The 26,926-nt window shown below is 37.1% G+C and overlaps 1 protein-coding gene and 1 pseudogene across 2 annotated transcripts in view; one reads left to right on the plus strand and one right to left on the minus strand.

The window, feature by feature from the left end:
* NFE2L3 (nuclear factor, erythroid 2 like 3) overlaps positions 1-26,680 on the plus strand; it is a 71,966-nt gene extending 45,286 nt beyond the window's left edge. For both annotated transcript variants that reach the window (XM_037836927.1, XM_037836928.1), the window contains 2 exons: positions 3,695-3,778; positions 21,984-26,680. In XM_037836927.1, coding sequence (XP_037692855.1) covers positions 3,695-3,778; positions 21,984-23,222 — 1,323 coding nt within the window. In that variant the 3' untranslated portion in view covers positions 23,223-26,680. The remainder of the gene's footprint in view (positions 1-3,694; positions 3,779-21,983) is intronic.
* Positions 18,082-18,651, minus strand: LOC119534503 (annotated as a pseudogene).
* Positions 26,681-26,926: the final 246 nt, after the last annotated feature.

The raw sequence follows: 26,926 nt of genomic DNA on the forward strand, positions 1-26,926 counted from the left end.
CTTGCAGAGAAAAACACAAAACTGCTTTTATAGTCCATAATCCGTGGTGTGTGGGATTCCTACAGAAACAACTCCCAACAAAGATGTGTTCACCTTTAAAAACTGCAGACAATAGGAATAAATAAATAGCCAGAAGAATCAGGAGGTGACAAAAATGTCAGGATCCACACTTGAATTCTGTGAAAAAGACTTCAAAATTGAGGTTCTTAAATTGTTCAAGGAGATGAAGGAATGGAATCTGTGCCAGTTTGGATGTATTCTGTCCCCCAAAACACCATGTTTTTTAATGCAATCCTATTAGGTTGGAATCCTTTGATTGAATGTTGCCGTGGAGATGTGACTCAATCAACTGTGTGTGAAATGTTTGACTGAATTGTTTCCATGGAGATGTGGGCCCCGCTCATTCAGAGTGCATCTTGATTTAATTACCAGAGTCCCATAAAAGAGCTCACAAACAGAAGGACTTCAGAGCAGCTGAGAGAGACATTTTGGAGACGGCTGCTGAAAGCAGACTTTTGCTGACACTTTGGAGATGTTAGCCCAGTGTCTGCTCCAGAAAAGCTAAGAGAGGACAAAACACCCCAAGAGCAACATTTTGAAGAATGCACAGGAGCTGAGAGAGGAGCTGGAACACAACACGGGATCAGCAGATGCCAGCCATGTGCCTTCCTAGCTAACAGAGGTTTTCCAGACGCCATTAGCCTTCCTTCAGTGAAGGTATACTCCTCTCGATACCTTAATTTGGACATATTCATGGGCTTCAGGCTGTAGCTTTGTAACCAAATAAACCCCCTTTATAAAAGCCAGTCCGTTTCTGGTATTTTGCATAATGGCAGCATTAGCAAACTGGAACAGAATCTACAAGGCAAGAACAGAAAAGAGAAAATAGATTTAGAAGAGTCAAAATGAAATTCTAGATTTGAAAAATGTCATAATTAAGAATTCAACAGATGGGTTGAATAGCAAATTAGACATGACTAAAGAAAATGGTGACTTGGAAATCAACCCAGAATGTATCACAGAGAGAAAACAATATGCAAAATATGAAAGGAAAATTCAGTCATCACTGATAGAAGGAGAAAATCTAAATTATTTCTAATAGAAGAATCACTATTCAAAGAATCTGTGGCAAAAGATTTCCAGAATTAAAGATGAGTCCTCAGATTAAAAACACACACAGTCCCAAGGGAGTAAAGAAAAGCAAATTAAGTCGCAGACATACCAAAGTGAAATGGCAGAACAGCAAAGAATAAGGAAGAAATCTTGAAAATTATCAGAAGAAAAAAAAAGATTAGCTATTAATAAAAATCAGCCTGATAGCAAACTTAATCAATAGTAATAAATGCCAGAAGAGACAGTCCTGAGAGAAAACATTAGACTTGATGTTGTTATCAACTAAACAATCATTTAAGCTTGAAGATAAAATAAAAATAATTACAGGTTTCAAAACCTTAAGAGAATTTACCACTCATATACCTTTCCTAACAAGAACTACTGAAAGTTTTTTCATCAAGAAAGAAACTGATCCCTGAAGGCAGGAGTGAGATTAAGAAGCAATGATGATGTGAATGTAGAACAGTGAATATTGTGGTGGATTATGACTGTGATTAAATGTACAAATATTAAAAAAATATTTAAAAGTTCTTTCATTAACTAGAACAAATGTACAACACTATTACAAGGAGTTAATAATAGAGAGGTTTATGGGGGAAAACATATCTGTTGCAAACTGTGGACTAGAGTTAACAGTAATATTTTAATCTTCTTTCATCAGTAATAACAAATGTATCACACCAACACTATGAGTCAACATATGGGGGGTTAAGGGTATGGGAGGTGTGCAGTTTGAATGTATTATGTCTCCCAAAACGCCATTATCTTTGATGCAATCTTGTGTGGGCAGATGTATTAGTGTTGATTAGATTGTAATTCTTTGAGTGTTTCCATGGAGATGTGCCCCACCCAACTGTAGGTGATAACTCTGATTGGATAATTTCCATGGAGGTGTGGTCCCGCCCATTCAGCGTGGACCTTGATTAGTTTACTAGAGTACTGCATAAGCTCAGACAGAAGGAGTGAGCTAGCTATAGCCATGAGAGACACTTTGAAGAACACACAGGAGCTAAGAGAGGAGCTGCAGATGAGAGACAGTTTGAAGATGGTCGCTGAAAGCAGACTTTTGCTCCAGAGAAGCTAAGAGAGGACAAACGCCCCAAGAGCAACTGAGAGTGACATTTTGGAGAGAAACTGCAGCCTAGAGAGGAACATCCTGGGAGAAAGCCATTCTGAAACCAGAACTCTGGAGCAGATGCCAGCCATGTGCCTTCCCAGCTAACAGAGGTTTTCCAGATGCCGTTGGCCATCCTCCAGTGAATGTACCTGACTGTCGATGCGTTATTTTGGATACTTTATGGGCTTAAGACTGTAACTGTGTAATCAAATAAACCCCCTTTTATAAAAGCCAATCCATTTCTGGTATTTTGTATCCTGGCAGCATTAGTAAACTGAAACAGGAGGATTGGGGATTTATTTTTATTCTGGTTTCTTTTCTAGAGTAATGAAAATGTTCTAAAATTGATCATGGGAACGTATGGACAACTATGTGATGATACTGTAAGCAGTGATTGTATGTGTGTGAATATATCTCAATAAAATTGCAAAAAAATGAGAGTCACAAAAACTTGTAATAACAGTGCTTAGGATACAATGTAAATGTTAAACATGACATAAAATTGTATGTGCTGTATTATTGTAATGATGTAGACAAAAAACCTAATAGAAATAAAGATGGTGTGTGAATATATCTCAATAAAATTGCAAAAAAAATGAGAGTCACAAAAACTTGTAATAACAGTGCTTAGGATACAATGTAAATGTTAAACATGACATAAAATTGTATGTGCTATGTTATTGTAATGATGTAGACAAAAAACCTAATAGAAATAAAGATTAAAGTAACTGAAAAAAAAAAGCAATGATGAATAAAAAAGTTGGTAAAACATTTTGGGTAAATCTAAATAAATATTGATTGTAAAAATTACATAATTTTGTAACCAATTGTGAGGGGTAACTATGGAGGGATAAAATAGCATGGAATTTAAAATACTAGCCAAAAATGAAAAGGTGGATGGTTAGGGCAGAAGTGGGGGAGAAGGAGTTTGGAATTAAAGGTCCTTGTTTATTAGGAAGGAGATAAGAGATATCCTTTTGACTTTGTGAATGTTAGATTATTAAAGAGTACTAAAGAAAGAACTGAAACTGTGGAACTGTAACTCATAACAGTTTTTCAAAATACCTATATAACTGCTAGTTGAGCTATACATCGAAAGTTAACACCTTTCTGTATGTATGTTATATTTTATAACAATGGAAATAGCTGAAGTTGTGGATCTGTGACCCATGACATTCTTTGAAAATTTGCTCTCTAACTACTTGTTAAATCGTACTTTGAAAGTTAATCCTGTTATGTATATATGTTAAAGTTCACAATAAAAAAAAGCATTAAAAGAAGAGTACTAAAAAAAAAAGAAATAAAATGTAAAATTTTCAACCAACTGAGAAAAAAATAGGAATAAAAATCCAGCATGGAAGTAAGACCTGGTTACCCTTTAAAGATTAAGTATAAATCCCCAGGTAACTACTTCAGTCTTTTAATTTATCTAAAGAATGATTTACCATTTCTCTTTTTCTACAGAGACATCTAAATGGGACAGACACATCTTCCTCTCTGGAAGATTTATTTCAGTTGCTTTCATCACAGCCTGAAAATTCCCTGGAGGTAACTGGAAGCTTGACTGTTATCTTTGTGGAAACAGACCTGCACCCACCTCTCTGTGAATAAGTACAATCCTTTTACTTTGACAACATAGTTTAAAGTAATACTTATGTTATATTTGATTTATATCAAGTGTATTGTTTAAGCACACAGACTTAGGTTTCCTTTTTATAGAAACACTTCAGCTTTGGAGAATTAACCAAATTATTTATGTCTTTCCTCCTTGCAAACAATAATCACAAAGATATAGTCAAATCTAACCCATATTGAAGCACAATGGCAATAAACATTTGACAATGTCATTACAGAATAACACTGGGAGAAATATGGCAGAGTTTTTTTTTTCTTTACCAGAGTTACAGGTAGATTAGTAATTTAATAGAAAACCCTTCAAGTTAAGGACTTTATAAATAACTGAATAAAATCAAATTTTATCCCAAAACAACTCATAATCTTGACAAATTTGATGATCTGGTACAAGGTAAAACCCCATTACATAGAGCAGAAGTCTGTAAACCAAGGCCCCTGTGGTCTGTTGTTGTAAATGCAGTTTTACTGCAGCATAGTCAGCCTCATTCTCCTAAGCGTGGTTGATGACTGCTTTTCCACTGCAGTGGCAGAGCCGAGTAGCTGCATCGGAGACCCTGGCCCACAAAGCCTGGAATACTTGCTATCTGTCCTTTTACAGAAAAAATTGGCCACCCCTGATAAGAGAGTTAAACTGAACATCTTTGCATTGTATTTTTTTTTTTTTTTAAATAGCAAAAACCGTACTCTGGTTTTCAATTTCTGTAGTAAAGCCTGCTGGAATTATGATTGGGATTCCATTCAATCCATATCTGAATTTAGAAAAATGACATCTTAACAGCAGAGTCATCCAATCCATTAATATCATATGTTTCTCCATTTATTTAGGTCTTTTAACTTTTCTCAGCAATATTACATGGTTCTCAGCATAGAGATTTTATGAGGATTTTGTAAAATTTATTCCTAAATATTTTATGCTTTTTAAAAATATTGTAAATGGAATTGTTTTAATTTCGTTTTATTTTTTGCTTCAGTATAGCTTATAAAAATGTAATTATTTTTGTACATTAACCTTGTCTCTTGTGACTTACTAATTCAGTAATTATAGGAGTTATTTTGTGGGTTCTACAGTCAGGTCATCTGCAAATAGAGAACATTTTACTTCTTTCTTTCCAACGTTTGTACTTTTGATACAGTTTTCTTGTCTTAGCCTTATTGCACTGTCTAGGACCTCTGGTATAATACCGAATGGTGAAAGTAGATTTTCTCAGCATTCTTGTCCTTCCTTTCCATGGCAAACTGCCTTTTTAATCTGTGGTTGGTATTTTATGGAGAGTTTCCTGCTCCACCCCTCATAGTAGCAGACCTCTTACTGGTCCATAAAGATGCAGGATACTGAGTCCAAGGCTCAGGGCCCCAGGGGCAGAGGGTTTCGGCTTCTACCTATCCCCAGGCACTAATGGATCTTTGCCTGTCTTCTGGGGATGAGAGGTTTGCTGCACAGTCCCCAGCGGCTTAAGCTTTTGCTTCTTAGGAGAGAAATGTGTAGGGAAGTTCCTGGAGCTCCGTGCTTATCCCCAGTAGCTTATCACCTCCTACCTGTACCTAGTTAGAAGCCTGTGGAAAAGGGCTTTCAAGTGAGTGCAGTCTCCTTGTATCTGGGGATTCTTGCACTTCAAACTCTTGCTCACCCATACTTGGCCAATTGGTTTTTTTTTTGTTTTAATTTTTTTAATTTAATTCAGTTTTATTGAGGTATATTCACATACCATAGTCATCCATGGTGTACAATCAGCTGTTCACAGTACCATCATATAGTTGTGCATTCATCACCCCAATCTATTTTTGAACATTTTCCTTAAACTAGAAAGAATAAAAATAGGAATAAAAAATAAAAGTAAAAAAGAACACCCAAATCATTCCCCTCATCCCACCCTATTTTTCATCTAGTTTTTAATGCATTTTTTTAGTTTGAACTTGAACATATATACATAACAGTGCTGACTTTCAAAGTATGATTTCACAAGTTGTTAGATAGTAAATTTCAAAGAATGTCTTCATTATTCAATATTCAGCTATTTCCATTATTGTAAAATGTAATATACATACAGAAATATGTTAACTTTCGATGTACAGCTCAACGAGCAGTTATATAGGTAATTTCAAAACTTACATAGTTATATAGGTAAATTAAAAAAAATTGTTACGAATTACAGTTCTACAGTTTCAGTTCTTCCCTTATTATGAAATTTAGGGTATATACAGAAAGGTGAAGGTTTTCAAAGCACAATTCAATGAGTAGCTGTAGAGCAAATTTCAAAGGATGTTATAGGGTACAGTTCCACCATGTCATTTACCTCCTTCCAGCTATTCCAACACCCCAGCATCTGAAAAAATATGTATTTATATAAAGTTTCAGTATTCATAGACCTTTGTTAAATCTTGTTTGTTGCTATCCCTTCCTCTCACTTAAGCTCTTTCTCCATCTTCAGGGGTGTCTAGGCGGTGACTATCCTAACTTTGAAAGGGGGTGTCAGCAGTATGGGGAAGGGGGCTACGTCTGGTTGTTGTTCTTACTGAAACTTTATTTTGTTTCATTTCTCTTCCCCTTTTGGTCCAGAAGGCTTTCTCAATCCTATTATACAAGGTCCACACTCATCCCCAGGAGTCATGTATTTTTTTTTGTTTTTTGTGTGTGTTTTTTGGGGTTTTGTTTTTTTAAATTCATTTTTATTGAGATATACTCACATACCATACAATCATCCGTGGTGTACAATCAGTTGTTCACAGTACCATCATATGGTTGTGCATTTTTTTAAACATTTTCCTTGTACCAGAAAAAGCGAAAAAAAGAATACAATAAAAGTAAAAAAGAACACCCAAATCATCCCTCCCTTCCCACGCTATTTTTCATTTAGTTTTTTGTTGCCATTTTTCTGCTCATCCATCCATATACACTGGATAAACGGACTGCGCTCCACAATGCTTTCACAATTACAGTCACCCCTTGTGTGACATTGCTATACAGTCGTCTTTAAGAGTCAAGGCTACTGCGTTGTAGTTTGATAGTTTCAGGTATTTATTTCTAGCTATTTCACTGCACTAAAACCTAAAAAGGGTTATCTATATAGTGCATAAGTGTGCCCACCAGAGTGACTCTAGACTCCATTTGGAATCCTTCAGCGAATGAAACTTTATTTCATTTCGCATCCCCCTTTTGGTCAAGAAGATGTTCTCAATCCCACGATGTCAGGTCCAGATTCATCCCTGGGAGTCATATCCCATGTTGCTAGGGAGATTTACACCCCTGGGAGTCAGATCCCATGTAGGGGGGAGGGCAGTGAGTTCACCTGCCAAGTTGGCTTAGCTGGAGAGAGAGGGCCACATCTGAGCAACAAAGAGGTACTCAGGGGAGACTCTTAGGCACAATTATAAGCAGGTTTAGCCTCTCTTTTGCAGTAATGAGCCTCATAAGGGCAAGTCCCAAGATAAGGGCTCGGCACACCAAACCACCAGAGTCCTCAATGTTTGTGAGAACATCAGCAACAATCCAGGTGAGGAAGCCCAACACCTCTGCATTTCCCCCCGGCTCCTCAAGGGGGCCCTGCATATATTTTATTCTCTGCCCAAATTACTTTGGGATGTGTTGCTATTTCACACTAACCTATGCAAACTTACCAGGTCTCACTTCCTATTAGAAGTTCTGTTTATTTTTCATCTAGTTTTGTCCCCATTTTTCTACTTATCTATCCATACACTGGACAGAGGGAGTGTGATACACAGGGTTTTCACAATCACACTGTCACCCCATGTAAGCTACATAGTTACACAATCATTTTCAAGAGTCAAGGCTACTGGGTTACGGTTCGTCAGCTTCAGGTATTTACCTCTAGCTATTCCAATATACCAAAATCTAAAAAAGGATATTCACATAAGTGCGTAAGAATGCCCACCAGAGTGACCTCTCGACTCCATTTGACATCTCTCAGCCTCTGAAACTTTTTTGTTTCATTTTGCATCCCCCTTTTTGTCAAGAAGATGTTCTCAATCCCATAATGCCAGGTCCAGGTTCATCCCTGGGAGTCATATCCCGCATTGCTAGGGAGACTCACACCCCTGGGAGTCAGGTCCCACTTAGAGGGGAGGGCAGACATTTGGCTTTTAAGAATTTAAAATTTAAGCTGGCTTCTTCTTACCCACTTTTTTTTTTTAATTAGAGAAGTTGTGTGTTTACAGAAAAATCATGCATAAAATAAGTTCCCTAAACCACCCTATTATTAACACCTTGCATTAGTGTTGTACATTTGTTAAAATTGATGAAAGAATGTTTACAGAAGGGTTTAGAATCATTTACAATAGGGTTCTCTGTATTGTACAAACATAGGACTGTACACACTTTTTATTCTAGTAACATACATACAATCTAAAATTTCTCCTTTTAACAACATTCAGTGCTGTTAATTACATTCACAATGTTGTGCTGCGATTACCACCATCCATTACCAAAACTTAACAATCAATGCAAATAGAAAATCTGTACGATTTAAGCATTAACTCTATCCATTCCCCTGGTAATCTATATTCTAGATTCTGACTCTACGAGTTTGTTTACTCTAATTATTGCATATCATTGAGGTCATACAATATTTGTCCTTTTATGACTGTCTTTATTTCATACAACATGATGTGTTCAGAGTTCAACCATGCTGATGCATATTTCAGGACTTCATTCCTTTTTACAGCTAAATAATATTGCATTTTATGTATATACCATGTTTTATTTATCTATAAATTGATTGGTTGATGGACACTTGGGTTGCTTCACCTTTTGTCAGTAGTGAATAACGCTGAATGAACATTGGTGTGCAAATACCTGTTCGAAAACCTGGCTTTCAAATCTTTTAGGTATATACCTAAGTAGAGGGATTGCTGGGTCATATGATAATTCTATACCTAACTTTCTGAGGAACCACCAAACTGTCTTCCGCAATGGCTGCACCATTTTATATTTCCACCAATAATGAATGTGTTCCTATTTCTCCACATTTTCTCCAACATTTGTAATTTGTGTGTGTGTTTTATTTTTTTTTTTAAGATAGTAGCCATTCTAGTGGGTGTGAAATGGTATCTTGTGGTTTTGATTTGCATTTCATTGATAGCTAATGATGAGCATCTTTTCATGTGCTTTTTGGCCATTTGTAAATTGTCTTTGGAGAAACATCTATTCAGGTCTTTTGCCCACTTTTTAAATGGGTTGTTTTTTTTTTTGTTGCTGAATTGTAGGATTTTTCTATATATTCTGGATATTAAACCTTATCGGATCTGTGGTTTCCAAGTTACTTGCTCCCGTTGGGTAGGTTCTCTTCACTTTAATCAAAAGCCCTTTGATGCACAAAAGTTTTTAATTTTGTTGAGGTCCCATTTGCCTATTTTTTTCTTTTGGTGCTTGTGCTTTGGGTGTAAAATATAAGAAAAGATTGCTTAACACAAGGTCCTGAAGATGCTTCCCTACATTTTTTTTTAGGAGTTTCATAGTTCTCATTCTTATGTTTAGGTCTTGGACCCATTTTGAGTAAATTTTTATATATGATTCTTTTGCATATCGATATCCAGTTCTCAAGCACCATCTGTTGAAAAGACTGTACTTTCCCAATTGGTGGGCTTGGCAGCCTTATCAAAAATCAATTGGCCATACCCCCTGAGGAGCTGGGGGAAAATGCAGAGGTGTTGGGTTTCCTCACCTGGACTGATGCTGATGTTGTCACAAACATTAGGACTGGTGGTTTGATGCGCTGAGCCCTCTATCATGGGACTTGCCCTTATGAAGCTCATTACTGCAAAGGAGAGGCTAAATCTGCATATAATTGTGCCTAAGAGTCTCCTTGAGTACCTCTTTGTTGCTGAGATGTTTCCTTCCCGCCTCTCTCTTAACTGAGCCACCTTAGCAGGTGAACTCACTGCCCTCCCCCTACGTGGGACCTGACTCCCAGGGGTGTAAATCTCCCTGGCAATGCAGGATATGACTCCCAGGGATGAATCTGGACCGGGCATCGTGGGATTGAGAATATCTTCTTGACCAAAAGGGGGATGCAAAATGAAACAAAATAAAGTTTCAGTGGCTGAGAGATTTCAAGTGGAGTCGAGGAGGTCACTCTGGTGGACATTCTTATGCACTATATAGATAACACTTCTTAGGTTTTAATGTATTGGAATAGCTAGAAGTAAATACCTGAAACTATCAAACTCCAACCCAGTAGTCTGGACTCCTGAAGACAATTGTATAACAATGTGGATTACAAGGGGTAACAGTGTGATTGTGAAAACCTTGTGGATCACACTCCCTTTATCTAGTGTATGGATGGATGAGTAGAAAAATGGGGACAGAAAACCAAATAAAAAATAGGGCGGGATGGGGGGGGATGATTGGGATGTTCTTTTTTACTTCTATTTTTTATTCTGATTCTGATTCTGTTGTAAGGAAAATGTTCAAAAATAGATTGGGGTGATGAATTTATAACTATATGATGGTACTGTGAACAGTTGATTGTATGATGATTGTAGGATGATTGTATCGTATATGAATATATGTCAATAAAACTGAATTTAAAAAATGAAAAACAAATTAAAAAAAATCAATTGGCCGTAGATGTGAGGGTCCTTTTCTAAACTTGCAATTTGATTCTAGTGGCCAATACCCTGCTGTTTTGACCAGTGTAACTTTGTAATATGCTTTAAATCAGGAAGCCTGAGTCCTCCAATTTCATTCTTCTTTTTCAAGATGTTTTTGGCGATTCGGGGCCCCTTACCCTTCCAAATAAATTTGATGATTGGCTTTTTCATTTCTTCAAAGAAGGCTGTTGGAATTTTGATTGGGGTTGTGTTGAATTTGTAAATCACTTTGAGTAGACAATATTTAGTCTTCCATTCTGTGAACTCAGAATGTCCTTCCATTTATTTAGATATTTAATTTCTTTAGCAATGTTTTGTAGTTTTCTGTGTATAAGTCCTTTACATCCTTGGTAATATTATTCCTGTATATTTTATTCTTTTAGTAGCTTTTTTTCCCCTTGATTTCCTCTTCAGATTGCTCATTATTAGTGTATAGAAACACTACTGATTTTGAAGTGTTGGTCTTGTACCCCACCACTTTGCTGAATTTGCTTATTAGGCTTAGAAGCTTTGTTATAGATTTTTTGGGACTTCCTATATATAGGATCAAGTCATTTGCAAATAGTGAAAGTTTTACTTCTTCCTTTTCAATTTGGATGCCTTTTATTTCTAGCCTAATTGCTGTGGTTACAACTTCCAGTACAATGTTGAATAACAGTGGTGACAGTGGACATTCTTGTCTCATTCTGGATCTTAAAGGAACAGCTTTCTGGAAAGGATGTGGATTTTGTCAAATGTTTTTTCTACATCAACAGAGGTGTTCATGTAGTTTTTCCCCTTTGATTTGTTAATATGGTATATAACATTAACTGGTTTTCTTATATTGAACCACCCTTGCATACCTTGGATAAATCCCACTGGATCATGGTTTCTAATTCTTTTAATTTGCATTTGGATTTGATTTGCAGTTATTTTGTTGAGGAATTTATATCTATATTCATTAGAGAAATGGGTCTGTAATTTTCTTTTTTGTAGTATCTTTATCTGGCTTTGGTATTAGAGTGATGTTGCCCTCATAGAATGAGTTAGGTAATGTTCCCTCCTTTTCAACTCTTTGGAAGAGTTTAAGCAGGATTGGTATTAATTATTCTTGGAATGTTTGGTAGAATTGAACTGTGAAGCCATCTGGTCCTTGGCTTTTCTTTGTGGGGGGAGGGTTGACTGATTCAGTCTCTTTATTTATAATTGGTCTGTTGAGATCTTCTATTTCTTCTAGAGTCAGTCTGTGTTTCTTTGTGTATTTTTAGGAATTCATCCATCTCATCTAGGGTTGTCTTATTTTCTTGGCATACAGTTGTTTATAGTATTTTCTTATGATCCTTTTTATTTCTGTGGGGTCATTTCTGAGTTTATTTGCATCCTCTCTCTCATTTTGTCAGTCTAGCTAAAGGTTTGTCAACTTTATTGATCCTTTCAAAGGTTGGTTTTGTTAATGCTCTTTTATTTTATTCTATATTCCATTTATTTCTGCCCTAATCTTTCTTTCCTTCTGCTTGCTTTGGGATTAGTTTTTCTATTTCCTCCAGGTATGCAGTTAGGTCTTTGATTTTAGCTCTTTCTTCCTTTTTAATGTAGGCGTTTAGGGCTATAAATTTCCCTTCTTAGCACTGCTTTCACTGCATCCTATAAGTTTTGATATGCTGTCTTCTCATTTTCATTCATCAAGATATTTATTGATTTCCCTTGTGATTTCTTTTTGACCCTCTGATTGTTTAAGAGAGTGTTATTTAGCTTCTGTATATTTGTGGATTTACCAGTTCTTGCCTGTTGTTGATTCCCACCTCCATTCCACTGTGGTCAGAGAAGATGCTTTGTATAATTGCAGTCTTTTTAAATGCATTGAGACTTCTTTTGTCTATCCTCTAGAACAATCATGTGCACTTGAGAAGAATGTGTATCCTGCTGTTTTGGGGTGCAATGCTCTGCATATGTCTATTAGATATAGTTCATTTATTATATTATTCAAGGTTTCTATTTCCTTATTGATCTTCTGTCTAAATGTTTTCTACTGATAAGAGTAGTATATTGAAGTCTCCAACTATTATAGTAGAGGTGTCTGTTTCTCCCTTCAGTTTTGCCAGTTTTGCCTTATGTATTTTGGGGCACTTTGGTTAGGTGCATAAATATTTGATTGTTATTTCTTCTTGGTGGATTGACCCTTTTATTACTATATAGTGTTGTCTCTTGTAAAAACTTTTGACATAAATTCTATTTTGTCCCATACTAGTATAGCTACCCCAGCTCTATTTTGGTTACTATTTACATGGATTATCTTTTTCCATCCTTTCACTTCCAACCTATTTGTGTCTCTGTGTCTAAGGTTTGTCTCTTGTAAACAACATATAGTTGGATCGTGTTTTTTTACCCATTCTGCCAATCTCTGTTTTGATTGAGGAGTTTAATCTATTAACATTGTGTTATTATAAATGCAGTACTTATTTTAGCCATTTTGTCCTTTTGTTTTTATGTCATAACTTTTTTGTCTCTCTTCCTTTATTGGAGCCACCTTTTCTCTATAGTTATCTTTTGTGATGTATCTGATTGATCCCTTTCTCATCTGTTTCAGTATGTTTTTAAGTATGTTCTTTGTGGTTACCGTCTAGTCTGTATTATACAACCTCCACCTATAACCTCCTAATTTGAAAAGATACTAACTTAACTTCAATAGCATACACATTCTCTGCCCCCATATCCCTCCGTTTCCCCCTTTTATATAGATTTGTCCCACATTATGTCTATATTTTGCATTCCATTATCAGGAAATATGACTATTTCTTATTCAATTGTATTTTAATTCTTATAGGAATTAGAGTTATATATTGAGGATATAGTACTATTCGGTTTTGCATTTACCCATTTAAAATTACTGAAGATCTTCAGTTCTTCACATTGCTCCAAGCCACTTTCCTGTCTTTACCTTTCATCCTGAAGAACTCTGTTTAGCAGTTCTCGTAGGGAGGACTTTTGGTGATGAACTATCTCAGTTTCTGTTTATCTGTGAATGTTTAAACTCCCTCATTTTTTTTTTTAAATTCAATTTTATTGAGATATATTCACATACCATGCAATCATCTGTGATGTACCAATCACCTGTTCACAGTACGATCTTATAGTTATGCATTCATCACCCCAATCCATTTTTTTTTTTACTTCAAATGTTTTCTTTATTTTATTTTTAAAATAATTTTAAACTCTTTTGAAAAGTAATACGTATTAGAAAGAAAAAGTAATAGGAGCTCATGATGACAAAATTCAAACAGTACAAAAGTACACAGTGCAAAGTCTCCCTCCCACCCTGGACTTCATGTCTCCCAGTTCTCCTCTCCAGAAGCAACCACTCTTACCAGACTTCTGGATGACCTTCCAATGAAATGCTTCAAAAATATAAGCTTCTAAAAAACGTTTTATTGATGTATGCTATCCACACCAAATATATTTTCATTACAAAATTGTCATGTTCACTGTAAAAAAATTTCAAACATACTAATGTTTATAAAAATAAAAGTCCCCTCCTCACTGCCCTTCCCTGCCCCCATTTCTCTCCCCAGAGCTAAGCACACTTAATAGTTAGGGACCGTGAAACCTTATTGTTTTTGAGCTCACAAACCTCAGATTCTTGCTGTCTCCTCCTACTCCTTCCTCTCTCCTTTAAATTCCATCTCCTACTCCCCACTCAAGAACCCTCGTAGGTAAGTATTATTATGCCCATTTTGCAGCTGAAAAATTTGAGGCTCAGAGAGGGGAAGTGGGTAGCTCAGGGACATAAGATCAAGCCAGGAGCACAAACCCAGGTAAATGTGTCTGACTTTTCCAGTGTTCTTTCTTCCTTGTTCCTGCCTGGTTCCTGTCCCGAATCTTAGAATTTAGTTGCTGCATCACATGAGGCAGCAAATACATTCTCAAGTTGGAATATAGTTAAGGGCTCATTTTTGAGGAAGGAGAGAACATGGTTCTTTAGGAACTGTGACACCCCAGTCGATTTTTGAACATTTTCCTTACATCAGAAAGAATTAGAATCAGAATAAAAACTAAAATTAAAAAAGAACACCCAAATCACCCCCACCCATCCCACCCTGTTTTTCAGTTACGTTTTGTCCCCATTTTTCTACTCATCCATCTATACACTGGATAAAGGGAGTGCAATCCACAGGGTTTTCACAGTCACACTGTCACCCCTTGTAAGCTACATAGTTACACAATCATCTTCAAGAGTCAAGGCTACTAGGTTGGAGTTTGATCGTTTCAGGTATTTACTTCTAGCTATTCCAAAACATTAAAACCTAAAAAGTGTTATCTATATAGTGCATAAGAATGTCCACCAGAGTGACCTCCTCGACTCCACTTGAAATGTCTCAGCCACTGAAGCTTTATTTCGTTTCATTTCGCATCCCCCTTTTGGTCAAGAAGATGTTCTCAGTCCCATGATGCCAGATCCAGATTCATCCCTGGGAGTCATATCCTGCATTACCAGGGAGATTACACCCCTGAGTAAACTCCCTCATTTTTGAAGGATTGTTTTTGCCAGATAATCCTCAAATATTCTTTCTGCCCCTTTTTTCTTCTCCTTCCTTTCTGGGACTCCCATACATGTATGTTGGTATGCTTCATGTTGTCCCCAGAGGGCCCTTAGGCTTTGCTCACTTTTTTTCATTCTTTTCTCTATCTGTTCTTCTGTCTATAATATTTTGATTGTCCTGTGTTCTTGGTAGCTGATTATTTTTTCTACTTCTTCAAATCTGCTGAACACCTCTAGTGTACTGTTACTCTTCATTGCACTTTTCACCACAAGTTCTGTTCTATTCCTTCTAAAACTTTCTAATTCCTCTTTTTGTCCTATCTTTTAGGTTGCTGATTCTTTCTTCTGCCTGTTCAAATTTGCTATTTGCCTATAGTGTATTTTTTTTTTTAATTTTGAATGGTTTTCCTTGGCTCTTTCTTTAAATTTTATTGAGATTGTTCACATTCTATACAATTATTCAAAGATCCAAAGTGCACAATCAGTTGCCCACAGTACCATCACACAGCTGTGCATCCATCACCACAATAAATGTTTTTTTTTCAATTTTTAGAACATTTTCATTACTCCAGAAAAGAAATAAAGACAAAAAAGAAAACATGAATCCTCCCATACCTCTAACCATTCCCTCTCCATTATTGACTCATAGTATTGGCATAGTACATTTGTTACTGTTGATGAAAGAATGTTAAAATACTGTTAACTGTAGTACATAGTTTGCAGTAGGTGTATTTTTTCCCTGTATACCGCTCTATTATTAGCTTCTAATTATAGTGTCATACACTTGTTCAAGTTCATGAAAGAGATTTCTAATATTTGCAGAATTAATCAACAGACATTGTCCACCCCAAGATTCACTGTTTTATACATTCCCATATTTTAACCTCCAGTTTTCCTTCTGGTGACATATGTGACTCTGAGCTTCCCCTTTCCACCAAATTCACAAACCATTCAGCACTGTTAGTTATTCTCACAATAACGTGCTACCATCACCTCTGCCCATTTCCAAATACTTTAAGTTCAACCTAGTTAGCAACCACTCCCTATTCTTTATCCTCGTTCTGTATCTTGGTAACTTACATTGCATGTCTGTGAGTTTACATGTTCTAATTAGTTCGTATCAGTAAGACCATACAATATTTGTTCTCATGTGTGTGACTTATTTCACTCAATATAGTGCCCTCAAGGTTTCTTCATCAACCCATTTTTTTTTAATGCAGTTTTTGTTCACCCACTATACATTCCGTCCTAAGTAAACAATCAGTGGTTCCCTGTATAATCACATATTTATGCATTCACCACCATCACCACTATCTATATAAGGACATCTTCATTTCTTCCACAAAGAAGAAGGAAGAGTCAAAGAAGGTAGAGAGACAAAAGAAAAAGAAGTGACAGCTAAAAAGCAACAAAAAGAAAACAGAATTAAACTAAAGTAGAATAAAAGAGTCAGACAACATCATCAATGCCAAGAGTCCCATACCCCTCCATTATGCCCCCCTCTTACAGGCATTTAGCTTTGGTATATTGCCTTTGTTCCATTAAAGGAAGCATAAAACAATGTTTCTGTTAACTATAGTTTCTAGTTTGCATTGATTGTATTTTTTTCCCCAGTGCCACCCCATTTTTAACACCTTGCAAGGGTCACATTCATTTATTCTCCCTCATGTAAAAACACATTTGTACATTTTATCACAATTGTTGAGCACTCCAGGTTTCACTGAGTTATACAGCCTCAGTCTTTTATCTTTCTTTTTTCCTTCTGGTGTCCCACATGCTCCTAACCTTCCTCTTTCAAGCATACCCACAGTCATCTTTGTTCAGTGTACTTACATTGTTGTGCTACCATCACCCAAAATTGCATTCCAGACCTCTGACTCCTGTCTTTTCCTATCAGTCTGTAGTGCTCCCTTTAGCATTTCCTGTAGAGCAGGTAACTTGTTCACAAACTCGGTCATTGTCTGTTTGTCAGAGAATATTTTAAACTCTCTCTCATATTTGAAGGACAGTTTTGCCAGATAATAGAATTCTTGGTTAGCAGTTTTTCCCTTTCAGTATCTTAAATATATTGCACCACTTCCTTCTTGCCTCCATGGTTTCTCCTGAGAAATCCACGCATAGTCTTCTCAAGCTTCCTTTGTATGCGATGCATCACTTTTCTATTGCTGCTTTCAGAATTCTTTGTCTTTGACATTTGATAATCTGATTATTAAGTGTCTTGGCATAGTTCTATTCACATCTATTCTGTTTGGAGTACGCTGTACTTCTTGGATCTGTAATTTTATGTCTTTCATAAGAGATGGGAAATTTTCATTGATTTTCTCCTCTATTATTGCTTCTGCCCCTTTCTCTTCTCCTTCTGGGACACCCATGACATGTACATTCATGAACTTGATGTTATCATTCAGTTTCCTGAGATGTTGCTCATATTTTCCCATTCTTTTCCCTATCTGTTCTTTTGTGTGTAGGATTTCAGATGTCTTGTTCTCCAGTTCCTGAGTGTTCCCTTCTGCTTCTTGAGAGCTGCTGTTCTATGTCTCCATTGTGTTGTGCCTTTCATTTCCAGAGATTCTTCTAGTAGTTTTTTCAAACCGTGGGTTTCTACCTTATGTTCACCCAGTATTTCCTTTGTATTCTTTTTTTTTTAATAAAAGGTGTTAATTAGAAAAATTATTTCTCCTTTCATACATCTTATTGTTCAGGAAATAATCTTACATACATATCTGAAATAATGTGCTATCACACACACTGTTTAAAGGCAAAGCACCATAGCTAAAGCTGATGAACTGTCCAGAGTTCTCAGGTTATAGGATATTGCTTCCTGATTTTACGTTAATTTCTGAAAATCAGAAATGCCATCTCCAAAAACTGTTAAGGGGGTTGTTAAAAAAGAAATCACTTTATTCAATATTATAGTTGTAGAAATGGAGTATATTTCCTTCTAGAAATAAAAATCTAAAAAGAAAATGCCATTCACATCGTTGATATGCTACCATAGGTCAGCAGGAAAAAATACTGTGATATGATTGTCGCTCTGATATTACCAAGAAGAAATTCTAGCCAAGCCTTAATAAGCTTCCTGTTTTCACTAGATGCTGCTGCTGCTGCTTTTCATCCTTTTCCACATTTCATATTAGAGGATTAGTACAGCCTTTAAAACTTCATTAACAGGAGCAAATCCAGTATCCATTGATTTCTTCTCAAAAGGCACTCTAACCCATCAGATAGCGTAGCAGTTTCATTCTCATGAATACTCTAGCCATGAAAAAACTCAATAGGACACAGACAAATCCAATGAACAGCAGAAGAAATCTATTGAGTTCTGGAATGTTTGGTGCATTGGATTGGTCCAGGATTATGAATCCTAAATCTCACATTGTAAACAGGAAGTTGGATGCAAGTTCTTCCATAATATAATGTACATTTACTCTGTAGGCCAGGAAAGTTACTGGCCTCTGATGCCATGTTCATCAGTCATCGAGCCAACACTTGGAGGTTCAACAATAACATCATAAATTATTCCTCCGGTGATGAGGAAGATGCTACCACCAGAGCATACACAGTCATAGCCAACGGCATGTGAACCCAGGGCAGCTTCTTCAGCTTCAGGTTGGGACATTCAAGCACTTAAAGATGGGACTCCGTGCAACGTCTCCATGTTGATGGCGGCAGGGGCAGCTCTCTCTCTTCATCTCTTTTGCCATATCTTCCCTGAACTCGTTGATTTGGTTTTTGATATAATTTAGCATATTTCTTTGAAAATTTTTGTTTCATTAAACTGAAACATTATGTCAACTGTATCTTACTTGAGGTGTAAGTTTGTTCCTTTTGGCCATATCTTCGTTTTTCCTAGCGTAATTTGTAGTTTTCTGTTATCTAGGCATGTGCTTTCCTTGGTTACCACAACCAGATTTTCCTAGACCAGAACGGGTCCAGGTCTCAGAATGGGGTTATATTCAGTTTCGAGTTTCCCTGAGCGTATGTCTTAGAAGATTGACAGACTTTCCTATGAGGCCTCTAGCCACTGTGCTTCTCCTAACCTACCCAGCAGGTGGCACCTGTCAGCCTGTCACTCTCTACTGGTGTAAGGAGGTGTGGCCCCTTTAGTTTCTGTGTTGGCTATTTTCCCCCAGGCTCTGGTGTCTGAGTTCTGAAGGGAAGGCAGGCACTAGAGCTGGGCCCCACCTCCTTCCTCTTAGGGAACATATACCCTCTAGGGAGTTATCTTCTGCATTTGAATTGCTCATTTGTCTCTCTGACTCTTGTTACCTCCACCCTGTCTGGGTCAGAGTGCTGCGAACTGAAAATAGCTGAGGTTCTCTCCACTGAGCCATTCAGGTCGAGAGAGAGAAAAAGGGAAAGAAAGCCCCCTTTCAGAGCCAGTCCACGGCCCCCCAGTTTCACCTGTGGGTCAGAGAGAGCACCTGGTCTTCTGGGCTCCCTTTCCCAGGGCACAGGAGTTTTCTCTCTTTAAGGTCAGTTATCTCTAAAAGCCTATGTCTGCTTGTTTAAGGGTTGTCTATGTTTGTAGCTTTTATTCAGCAGTCCACATTTGTTAATTAAAACCCCAATTGGAGCTGGGCTGAACTATAAGTGCTCCAGGACCGCTGCTTTCTCCTACAGTGAGGTCTTATAGCTCAGCCTGCCATCAGGGGAGCGGGCTCCCTGCATGGTTCTGCAGTTTTTATTTAGGTTTTATGCTGTGATTTCAGCCATTCCACCCAATCCATGTTGGTGTATGATGTGTGGACAGTCATGGTTGTCCCCCAGCAGTTGTTCCAGATTATTTACTAGTTGCTCCAGGGGACTAACTAAATTCCACTCCTCTCTATGCTGCCATCTTGTCCCTTTCCTGCCTCTAGTGTATTTTTAATCTCCATTATTGTGCTTTTCATCCCCATAATCTGCTTTAAACCATTTAATTTTTTAATGCAATTTTATCGAGGTAATCACATACCATTTAATTATTTTTACTCATACACTGTCTTAATCTTTTAGCACTGTAGCCTCCATTAGTTTATTTCTATCCATATTTTTCTTCATCTCCTTGAATTGATTTTAGGAGATTTGTTTGAACATTTTTGACTAGTTTCTCCAATTTGTTACCTTGACTGAGCTTATCTTCCTGTCTTAGTATTGGCTTGTCATTTTTGCTGATGTCTGGGCATCTGATTATTTTGATGTTCTCACTCCCAGGGTCAGTTATCCCCTTGCCTGGTATTTTATTGTAGATTGGTGTATCTTAATGCTCTTCTTTGATGCTTGGTCCAACTTATAGTGGACCTCTAGAGTAGCCATGTTTTACTGTTCATATTTTCTCAGTTCTTCATCTGATTCTTGACCTGGATATGTGGTACAACAATTGTTCTTTTATATGCAATTGTTTCATCTCCAGAAGAAAGCTTCCTTTCTGTGTTCCTTCTCCAGAAATCCTGATCGGTTTAGTTTTTGTGCAATATTTTCTCCTCTGATTTAACTTCTCTCCCTCACTTACTGCCCCCTTTTCATTACATTCTTCATTTCTGGGACCCATCCCACCTTGGACCAGTTCACTCCCCCTTTCCCCCTTTATATTTTCTGTGAGCTTTTTCTGCCTCTGATTACTTCTCCATTAAGGTGTCCACCCCTGTGGAACCAGAAAGGTCCTGTATAAAAAGTTCCATTATTTTGTTGTTTAGGTGATCCAGCAATCATAGACCGGGTTATGTGTACCTCTTACCAACAATTTTGCTGTAGTTTTCCTTCCAGGGGGCTGTTTTGCATGCAAGCACTCACCAGCTGCTTATGTTCTACTCTGGGTCTCTGTGGACTTGGGTTCTTGTGCCTGAATAAGCATGGAGTTGGTTCTAACTTGCTGCTGTGAGTGGCTCTATAGTCTGAATCCACCGCAGGAGGTCCCGAAGTTGTGCTGCCTCTTTGACTCTTAAGCTGTTGCAAGACCAAGGGGGAGAGGTCTGAGCTGGCAGATTCAGGTCATCCATCACCAACCTTTTTGTTGTTTCAATTCAGTTCAGCATTTGTGGAGTGTTCCTCTAGTCCCTGTCATCATCCAGCATTCCAACCAAGTGGGATTTGTCCTTTTATTAGTTGTTCCAAGCTCTCCTTACCCACTTATATAAATTGACAGCTACCTTTCTCTCATATGCTGCTAAAGGTTAAACAAATGTCCCATCTTTCCTTTGAGAGGCTTGTCAGGCTTTAGAATTCAGTTCATCTGAATTCTTGATTGGACCAAGAAATTATTTTGTAGATTATCAAAATAGATGGGAGCTACAGTTTCTTGTGGCTTTCTACATTCTGAACAGAAATAGAATTGAGATCTCATAATTCTTTTGACTGGACTATACAATCTTAGGTCCCTGTCTAGTTTAAAAGAAGTTAACTTTTTCTGTGTTCTTGATCATCAATTTTTCAGTTCCTTGTAATTATAATTATCTGAGCATTGAGTGAACACACGAGTGGGGAATGTTATGAAAGGGATCCAGTCATTAGCTGGTTTAAAAGGGAGGGTCTTAAAAGTTTTCAACCTAGTATTCTATGACTGACTTAAAACTTTACCTTTATGTTAAAGATGTAACATTCTCCAGTTCTGATTTCTTAGTCTACTTAAATTTTTTTTTTTTTTTAAAGCATTCCCCTGAAACACTCCTCTCCTGCCACAGACTACTGGCCCTCCACAGTGTGGATTATCAAAAGCTAGGATGAGAATTGTATCCTAAATACTGAATAAGATCATAGTATTAGATTATAGTAACAAAATGAGACAGATTTTTATATACTAAGTTACAGGATACTCAGACCAATTCTTTTCCTAAATACAGCATATTCTGTTGATTTGGGCTCATATCCCATTATTGTATTGCCTTTAACTGGGAAAAGTTTTGTAGACAATGCATGTCCTCATTAGTGTAGAATTGACAAAAGCAAGAAAGCGTTGTTACATAATACAACTGCTGTTGTTATGCATGTTTAAAATGTTTTCTCTTCCTTTTTCAGGGCATCTCACTAGGAGATATCCCACCTCTTCCCAGCAGTGGCAATGATGGCATGAATTCTTCATATTATAATGTAGATTTTAGCCAGGCTGTAAGTCAGGATGTGAGTCTCCATGAGGCCATGTTACTGTGTTCCAATAATACATTTAGAAGAGATACAGTAACTAGAAATTCACAGCCACCTCAGTCTTTTCTGCAGTTAAATTCTTCCACCAGTCCTGAGCAGACCTTTCCTGGAACTAATTTGACAGGATTTCTTCTACCTGTTGATAATCAGATGAGGAATCTAACAAGCCAGGACCTTCTGTATGACCTGGATGTAAACATATTTGATGACATAAATTTATTATCTTTGGCCATGGAAGGTTTTGATCCAATGGAAGTTTCTCAACTTTTTGAAGAACCAGATTCTGATTCTGGACTCGCCTTAAATTCAAATCACTGTAGCACTTCCGTCAGAAAGTCTAATTCCTCTCACTGTATCTGTGATGAAGGTGCTATAGGCTGTACTAGTGACCTTGAATCTGTTTCCCATCATGACTTAGGAGCCGTAGGAGGCAGCTACCCTGAGCCTGGTAAGCTTTGTCACATGGATCACAGTGATTCTGGTTTACATGGAGAACTTGAATTTCAACACATACTGCATAACCACACTTATCACTTACAGTCAAGTGCAATGGAATCCACTTCTGAATCTCTTTCATGGCCTGAGAAGTCTAAGAAAATAAGGAATAAGGGCCTCAATGATACAGATAGAAACTTAAGCCGTGATGAACACCGTGCTAAAGCTCTACATATTCCTTTTTCTATAGATGAAATTGTCTGCATGCCTGTTGATTCTTTCAACAACATGCTAAGCAGGTACTATCTGACAGACTTACAAGTATCACTCATCCGTGATATCAGAAGAAGAGGAAAAAATAAGGTGGCAGCTCAGAATTGTCGTAAACGCAAATTAGATATAATTTTGAATCTAGAAGATGATGTCTTTAACTTGCAAGCAAAAAAGGAAACTCTAAAGAGAGAGCAGGCCCAGTGTAACAAAGCTATTAACATAATGAAACAGAAACTGCATGATCTTTATCACGATATTTTCAGTAGGTTGAGAGATGACCAAGGTAGGCCAGTCAATCCAAACCAGTATGCTCTGCAGTGTGGTCATGATGGAAGTGTTTTGATTGTACCCAAGGAACTGGTGACCTCAGGCCACAAAAAGGAAAAAGGGAAAAAGAAAAAGTGAGAAGAAATTGAAGATGGACTCCCATTACATGGCTAAAATAGTGTGTATTCACAAACTGGTGATATCACGAATCATTGAAACAGCTTCAATTTTTACTCCCATGAAGTGTTGTACTGCTACTGAAATCAACCACTTACTACATTTTGAGAGGTTTCAACTTCTTGAAGATCAGACTTCTGGGAAATTTGCAGAAGCCATGGCGTTTCACAAAGTACTCCAAACTACAGTATATGCAAGATTCACAGTGTGTTCAGAAATGTAATAGGGTAATATCTGAAAAACTGGTGAAAGACTGCCCCTTCAGAAAGAGCACATATTGCACATGTAAATTATTTTAAGAATGTATGTTTTGACTTTAAATGCCTTAACGTTTCATCCAGTAGTACTGAAGTATGATAGCTTTTCAAAAGCTATTTTAGTTTAATTCTATGAATACTTAATTTATAACCTTTACTTTCTGTAGAAATAAATTTTATATTTGAATTTATATTCTAAAATTTTTCTATTTTATACCAATATTCTAAGCAAATTTTACTTTTTTGCTAAGTTTCCCTCCAAAATACTCACATTCAGAAATGTGAAAATCTAGCAAATAGAGCATGTTATTTTCATTTGGAAGTGTATATAAATCAATGAGATGCAAGCTAAACTGAGGCACATGTAGTAATGGGACGCTGATATAAAGCAAAAACCAAATACATTTTCAAGGTCTCATCAAGATATCAAGAAGGGAGCTTTAGAATGAGTATATATTGGCCTTTAATAGCCCTTTGAATGCCTGGGGCTAAGAAACCTCAGCATGCCTCCCTCCTGTAACTAGATATAATGGAGCTACCAATATACAGGGAAACAGAACTTCATGCAACAAGAAACAGGCGTTTTTCAGGTTGAGGATGCAGCCAATAAAACTGCCAAATTCACACCATATCCTAAAACACTGAGGTTTCACCAAAATAAAATCAAAGCTTACTGTTATAAAGCCACACAAGGAATAGACTCTGGTCAGGAGGACCTGAAAATGAGCCAAATACTAATCAATCCTAGAAATATGGCAAACAGGGTACTGAACTGCCCAATGATAGCTATAATCAAATCACCAACACTGCCAAATTTGGAAAACAAGATTAACACATACCCTGTTGGTCTAATGTTTAATTCACAATCAAGGCCAAATATTTCTAGAAGAATCACGTGCTTTTCTTAAAACATAGAATATCACAAGTCCCAAGTATTATCCTGGGCTACAGGAATGCAGTTTTCATTTCTAAATGAAAATAACATGCTCTATTTTTTAACAATAAAAATTTCCATTTCATGCTAGTCCTAAGCGCTTTTAGAAGCTCTAGATTTGAAGGCAACTACTTCTAGATGCAAAAATTTACTTTCAATAACCACTTCATTAATGATCAATTGGTTTGATTACTCTGTTCACAGGGTGCATTTCTGCAAGAAAAGCTCTCAGGTATCTATCTAGATTACAGCTTCAGGGCATGTTACAAAAATCAAGTAAATTTAAAAACTAATTCCTATGTATTTGTACAAAACTGTTACAGTGGCCTTATTCACTCAACACTTAAGGTCTGTCAGACTGCATTCTTCCCAAACCAATGAAAGTATTAAGACCACAGTAAATGACAGAACATCAGATAGGCAATAAAATAACAATATGCAGTGTGGAGAAAGCTGGGAGTCAAAATGTTCATGCTTAAATCTGAAAGGTATCTGAGGCACTGTTAGCAAAGGTGGATTAGACTACCAACACTCAAATTCAGTGACCGTCCAATTTACCATGAGCTAGTTCCATGGCAATTATCACTCAAAAGCACATCTAAACTTACTGGATTCGTGGCACATAAGCTGGAACTGTAAGCAGGGTATTTTTCTGCCTACCATCTTGGATCATCATAGAGCTGATCTTTAAGTTCTCATTAATGCCCTATGCATTTTACAGAACCAAGCTGTGAACAGGCATTTGATCAACTTTTTGTTATATCTAACCAAGATAAAAGATAAACAGATACAGTTCATTAATACTTCCTTGATTTGAAAAACAATCCCAACAGATCGAAGGCAAGAGGGACTGTTGTGCCCCACAGTGCCTGGCATTTGGTGTGGACAAAAATCTGAAAGGGGACCAATGACAACTGTGAAGTCATACCAGTCTTAGCAGTTTCACCTTCTACCTTGCACTTCACAGAAGACTGGCTCAAACCTACATTCCATTTGAACCGGGTCCAAGTCCTTCCTTTTAATCAATTGTTAACTCAGTGATTGAAACTGAAGTACATGCAGTGTTTTAGGTAAAAATTAAGTGACTTTCCCATCTGCAAAGGTACATACTTTTTTTTTACTATCAACTGCCAAACACCACAGCTGTCTTAAGACTTGATTCTCCTCCTGAAACCTGAATTTTACATCTGAGCATGATGAAAAACATGCTCAGAGCAACCTAATTTGTACTGATGGGACAAATTGGACATTCCAAAATGCTATGTGCACGAATGAGCCAACCAGTTTCATAGAAATGTTGTATTAAAAACAACACAAAACGTTTAGTGCAGTATCCACTGCCCAACACAGTGCTCAATGATCCTTACCCCTCTTGAATCGTGCTCTTGAAAACCATCCCACATTGTGTTAGGATAGTATGACTTCTGAAATTACATCAGTTTTTTTTTTGCTCTTGAATCACTCAAGGGAAAGGCAGCAGCCAGCACCAACTTGTCAACCCTTTAAAACATTTTGGAAGCCAAGTTCTTCAACCAGACATGTCTTCCCATGACTGTAACCTTGAGACTCAGCTGGAACCACACAGCCAAGTTGCTCCAAACAGCCCACACTGTACAAGGCAAAAAAGTGTTCATTGTTGTGCCACTGTCCTAAGCTTTGCAGCTATTTGTTCTGCAGCACTGGGGGGATAACCCAGAGGTGAAAACCCAGCACCCCTAAACTTCAATGTGATTTCCTGCCTTTAGGACAGTTATTTGAATTTATTCCCTAAATTTTATTTTCTTAAGGAAAAAAATCAATATATACATGAGAAAAGGGCCTGAAGTGAATTCCCAGCAAGACCTAATACACTTGTAGTACACCCTTAAGTCAGTTCATTTTTAACCTATTATGTAATGCATTATGTAACTTTTTTCCCCTCAATTTGACATTCCCTTTAACCTTAGGAGTTACTGCACTAAAACAGGGCTAGATAGCAAGGTTGTGCAGTTAACTTGATTTACCTTCATGTTCTCCAACGTTCAACTTCTTTGTAGACACACATTTTTAAAAACCTTCAAAATCAGATTACTTCAATTTGATGCCAAGTTAACTTTGTAGCCTATGATGTATGCAGTTAGTTTAAATAGGAAACAGCTCACAATTCCTTCACTTAGGCTTATTAGCCTTATTTCCATCAATAGCTTGACTTACCTGTTATACCACTATCAAAATAAAAACATTTTTAAGTTAACCCTTCTAAAGTGATTTCCTGTTCTGCTTATTCTATCAACCAAGCTTAACCCTTTCAAAAAATAACCAGATAACCATTTAGTTTAAAATTCAATTGAACTAATTGTCATTTAAGATTAACTACCATGACAGATTACACTCAGTGCCTTCCATAGCTAGTTTATGTGGAACACTAAGCTGGTTAGAATCTGTGATTTTAAAAAGCCACCAGCAGTATTTAACGTATGTGAAAGCAAGAAAAC

The sequence above is a fragment of the Choloepus didactylus genome, chromosome 5 (assembly GCF_015220235.1).
Source record: "Choloepus didactylus isolate mChoDid1 chromosome 5, mChoDid1.pri, whole genome shotgun sequence".
Classification (NCBI taxonomy): domain Eukaryota; kingdom Metazoa; phylum Chordata; class Mammalia; order Pilosa; family Megalonychidae; genus Choloepus; species Choloepus didactylus.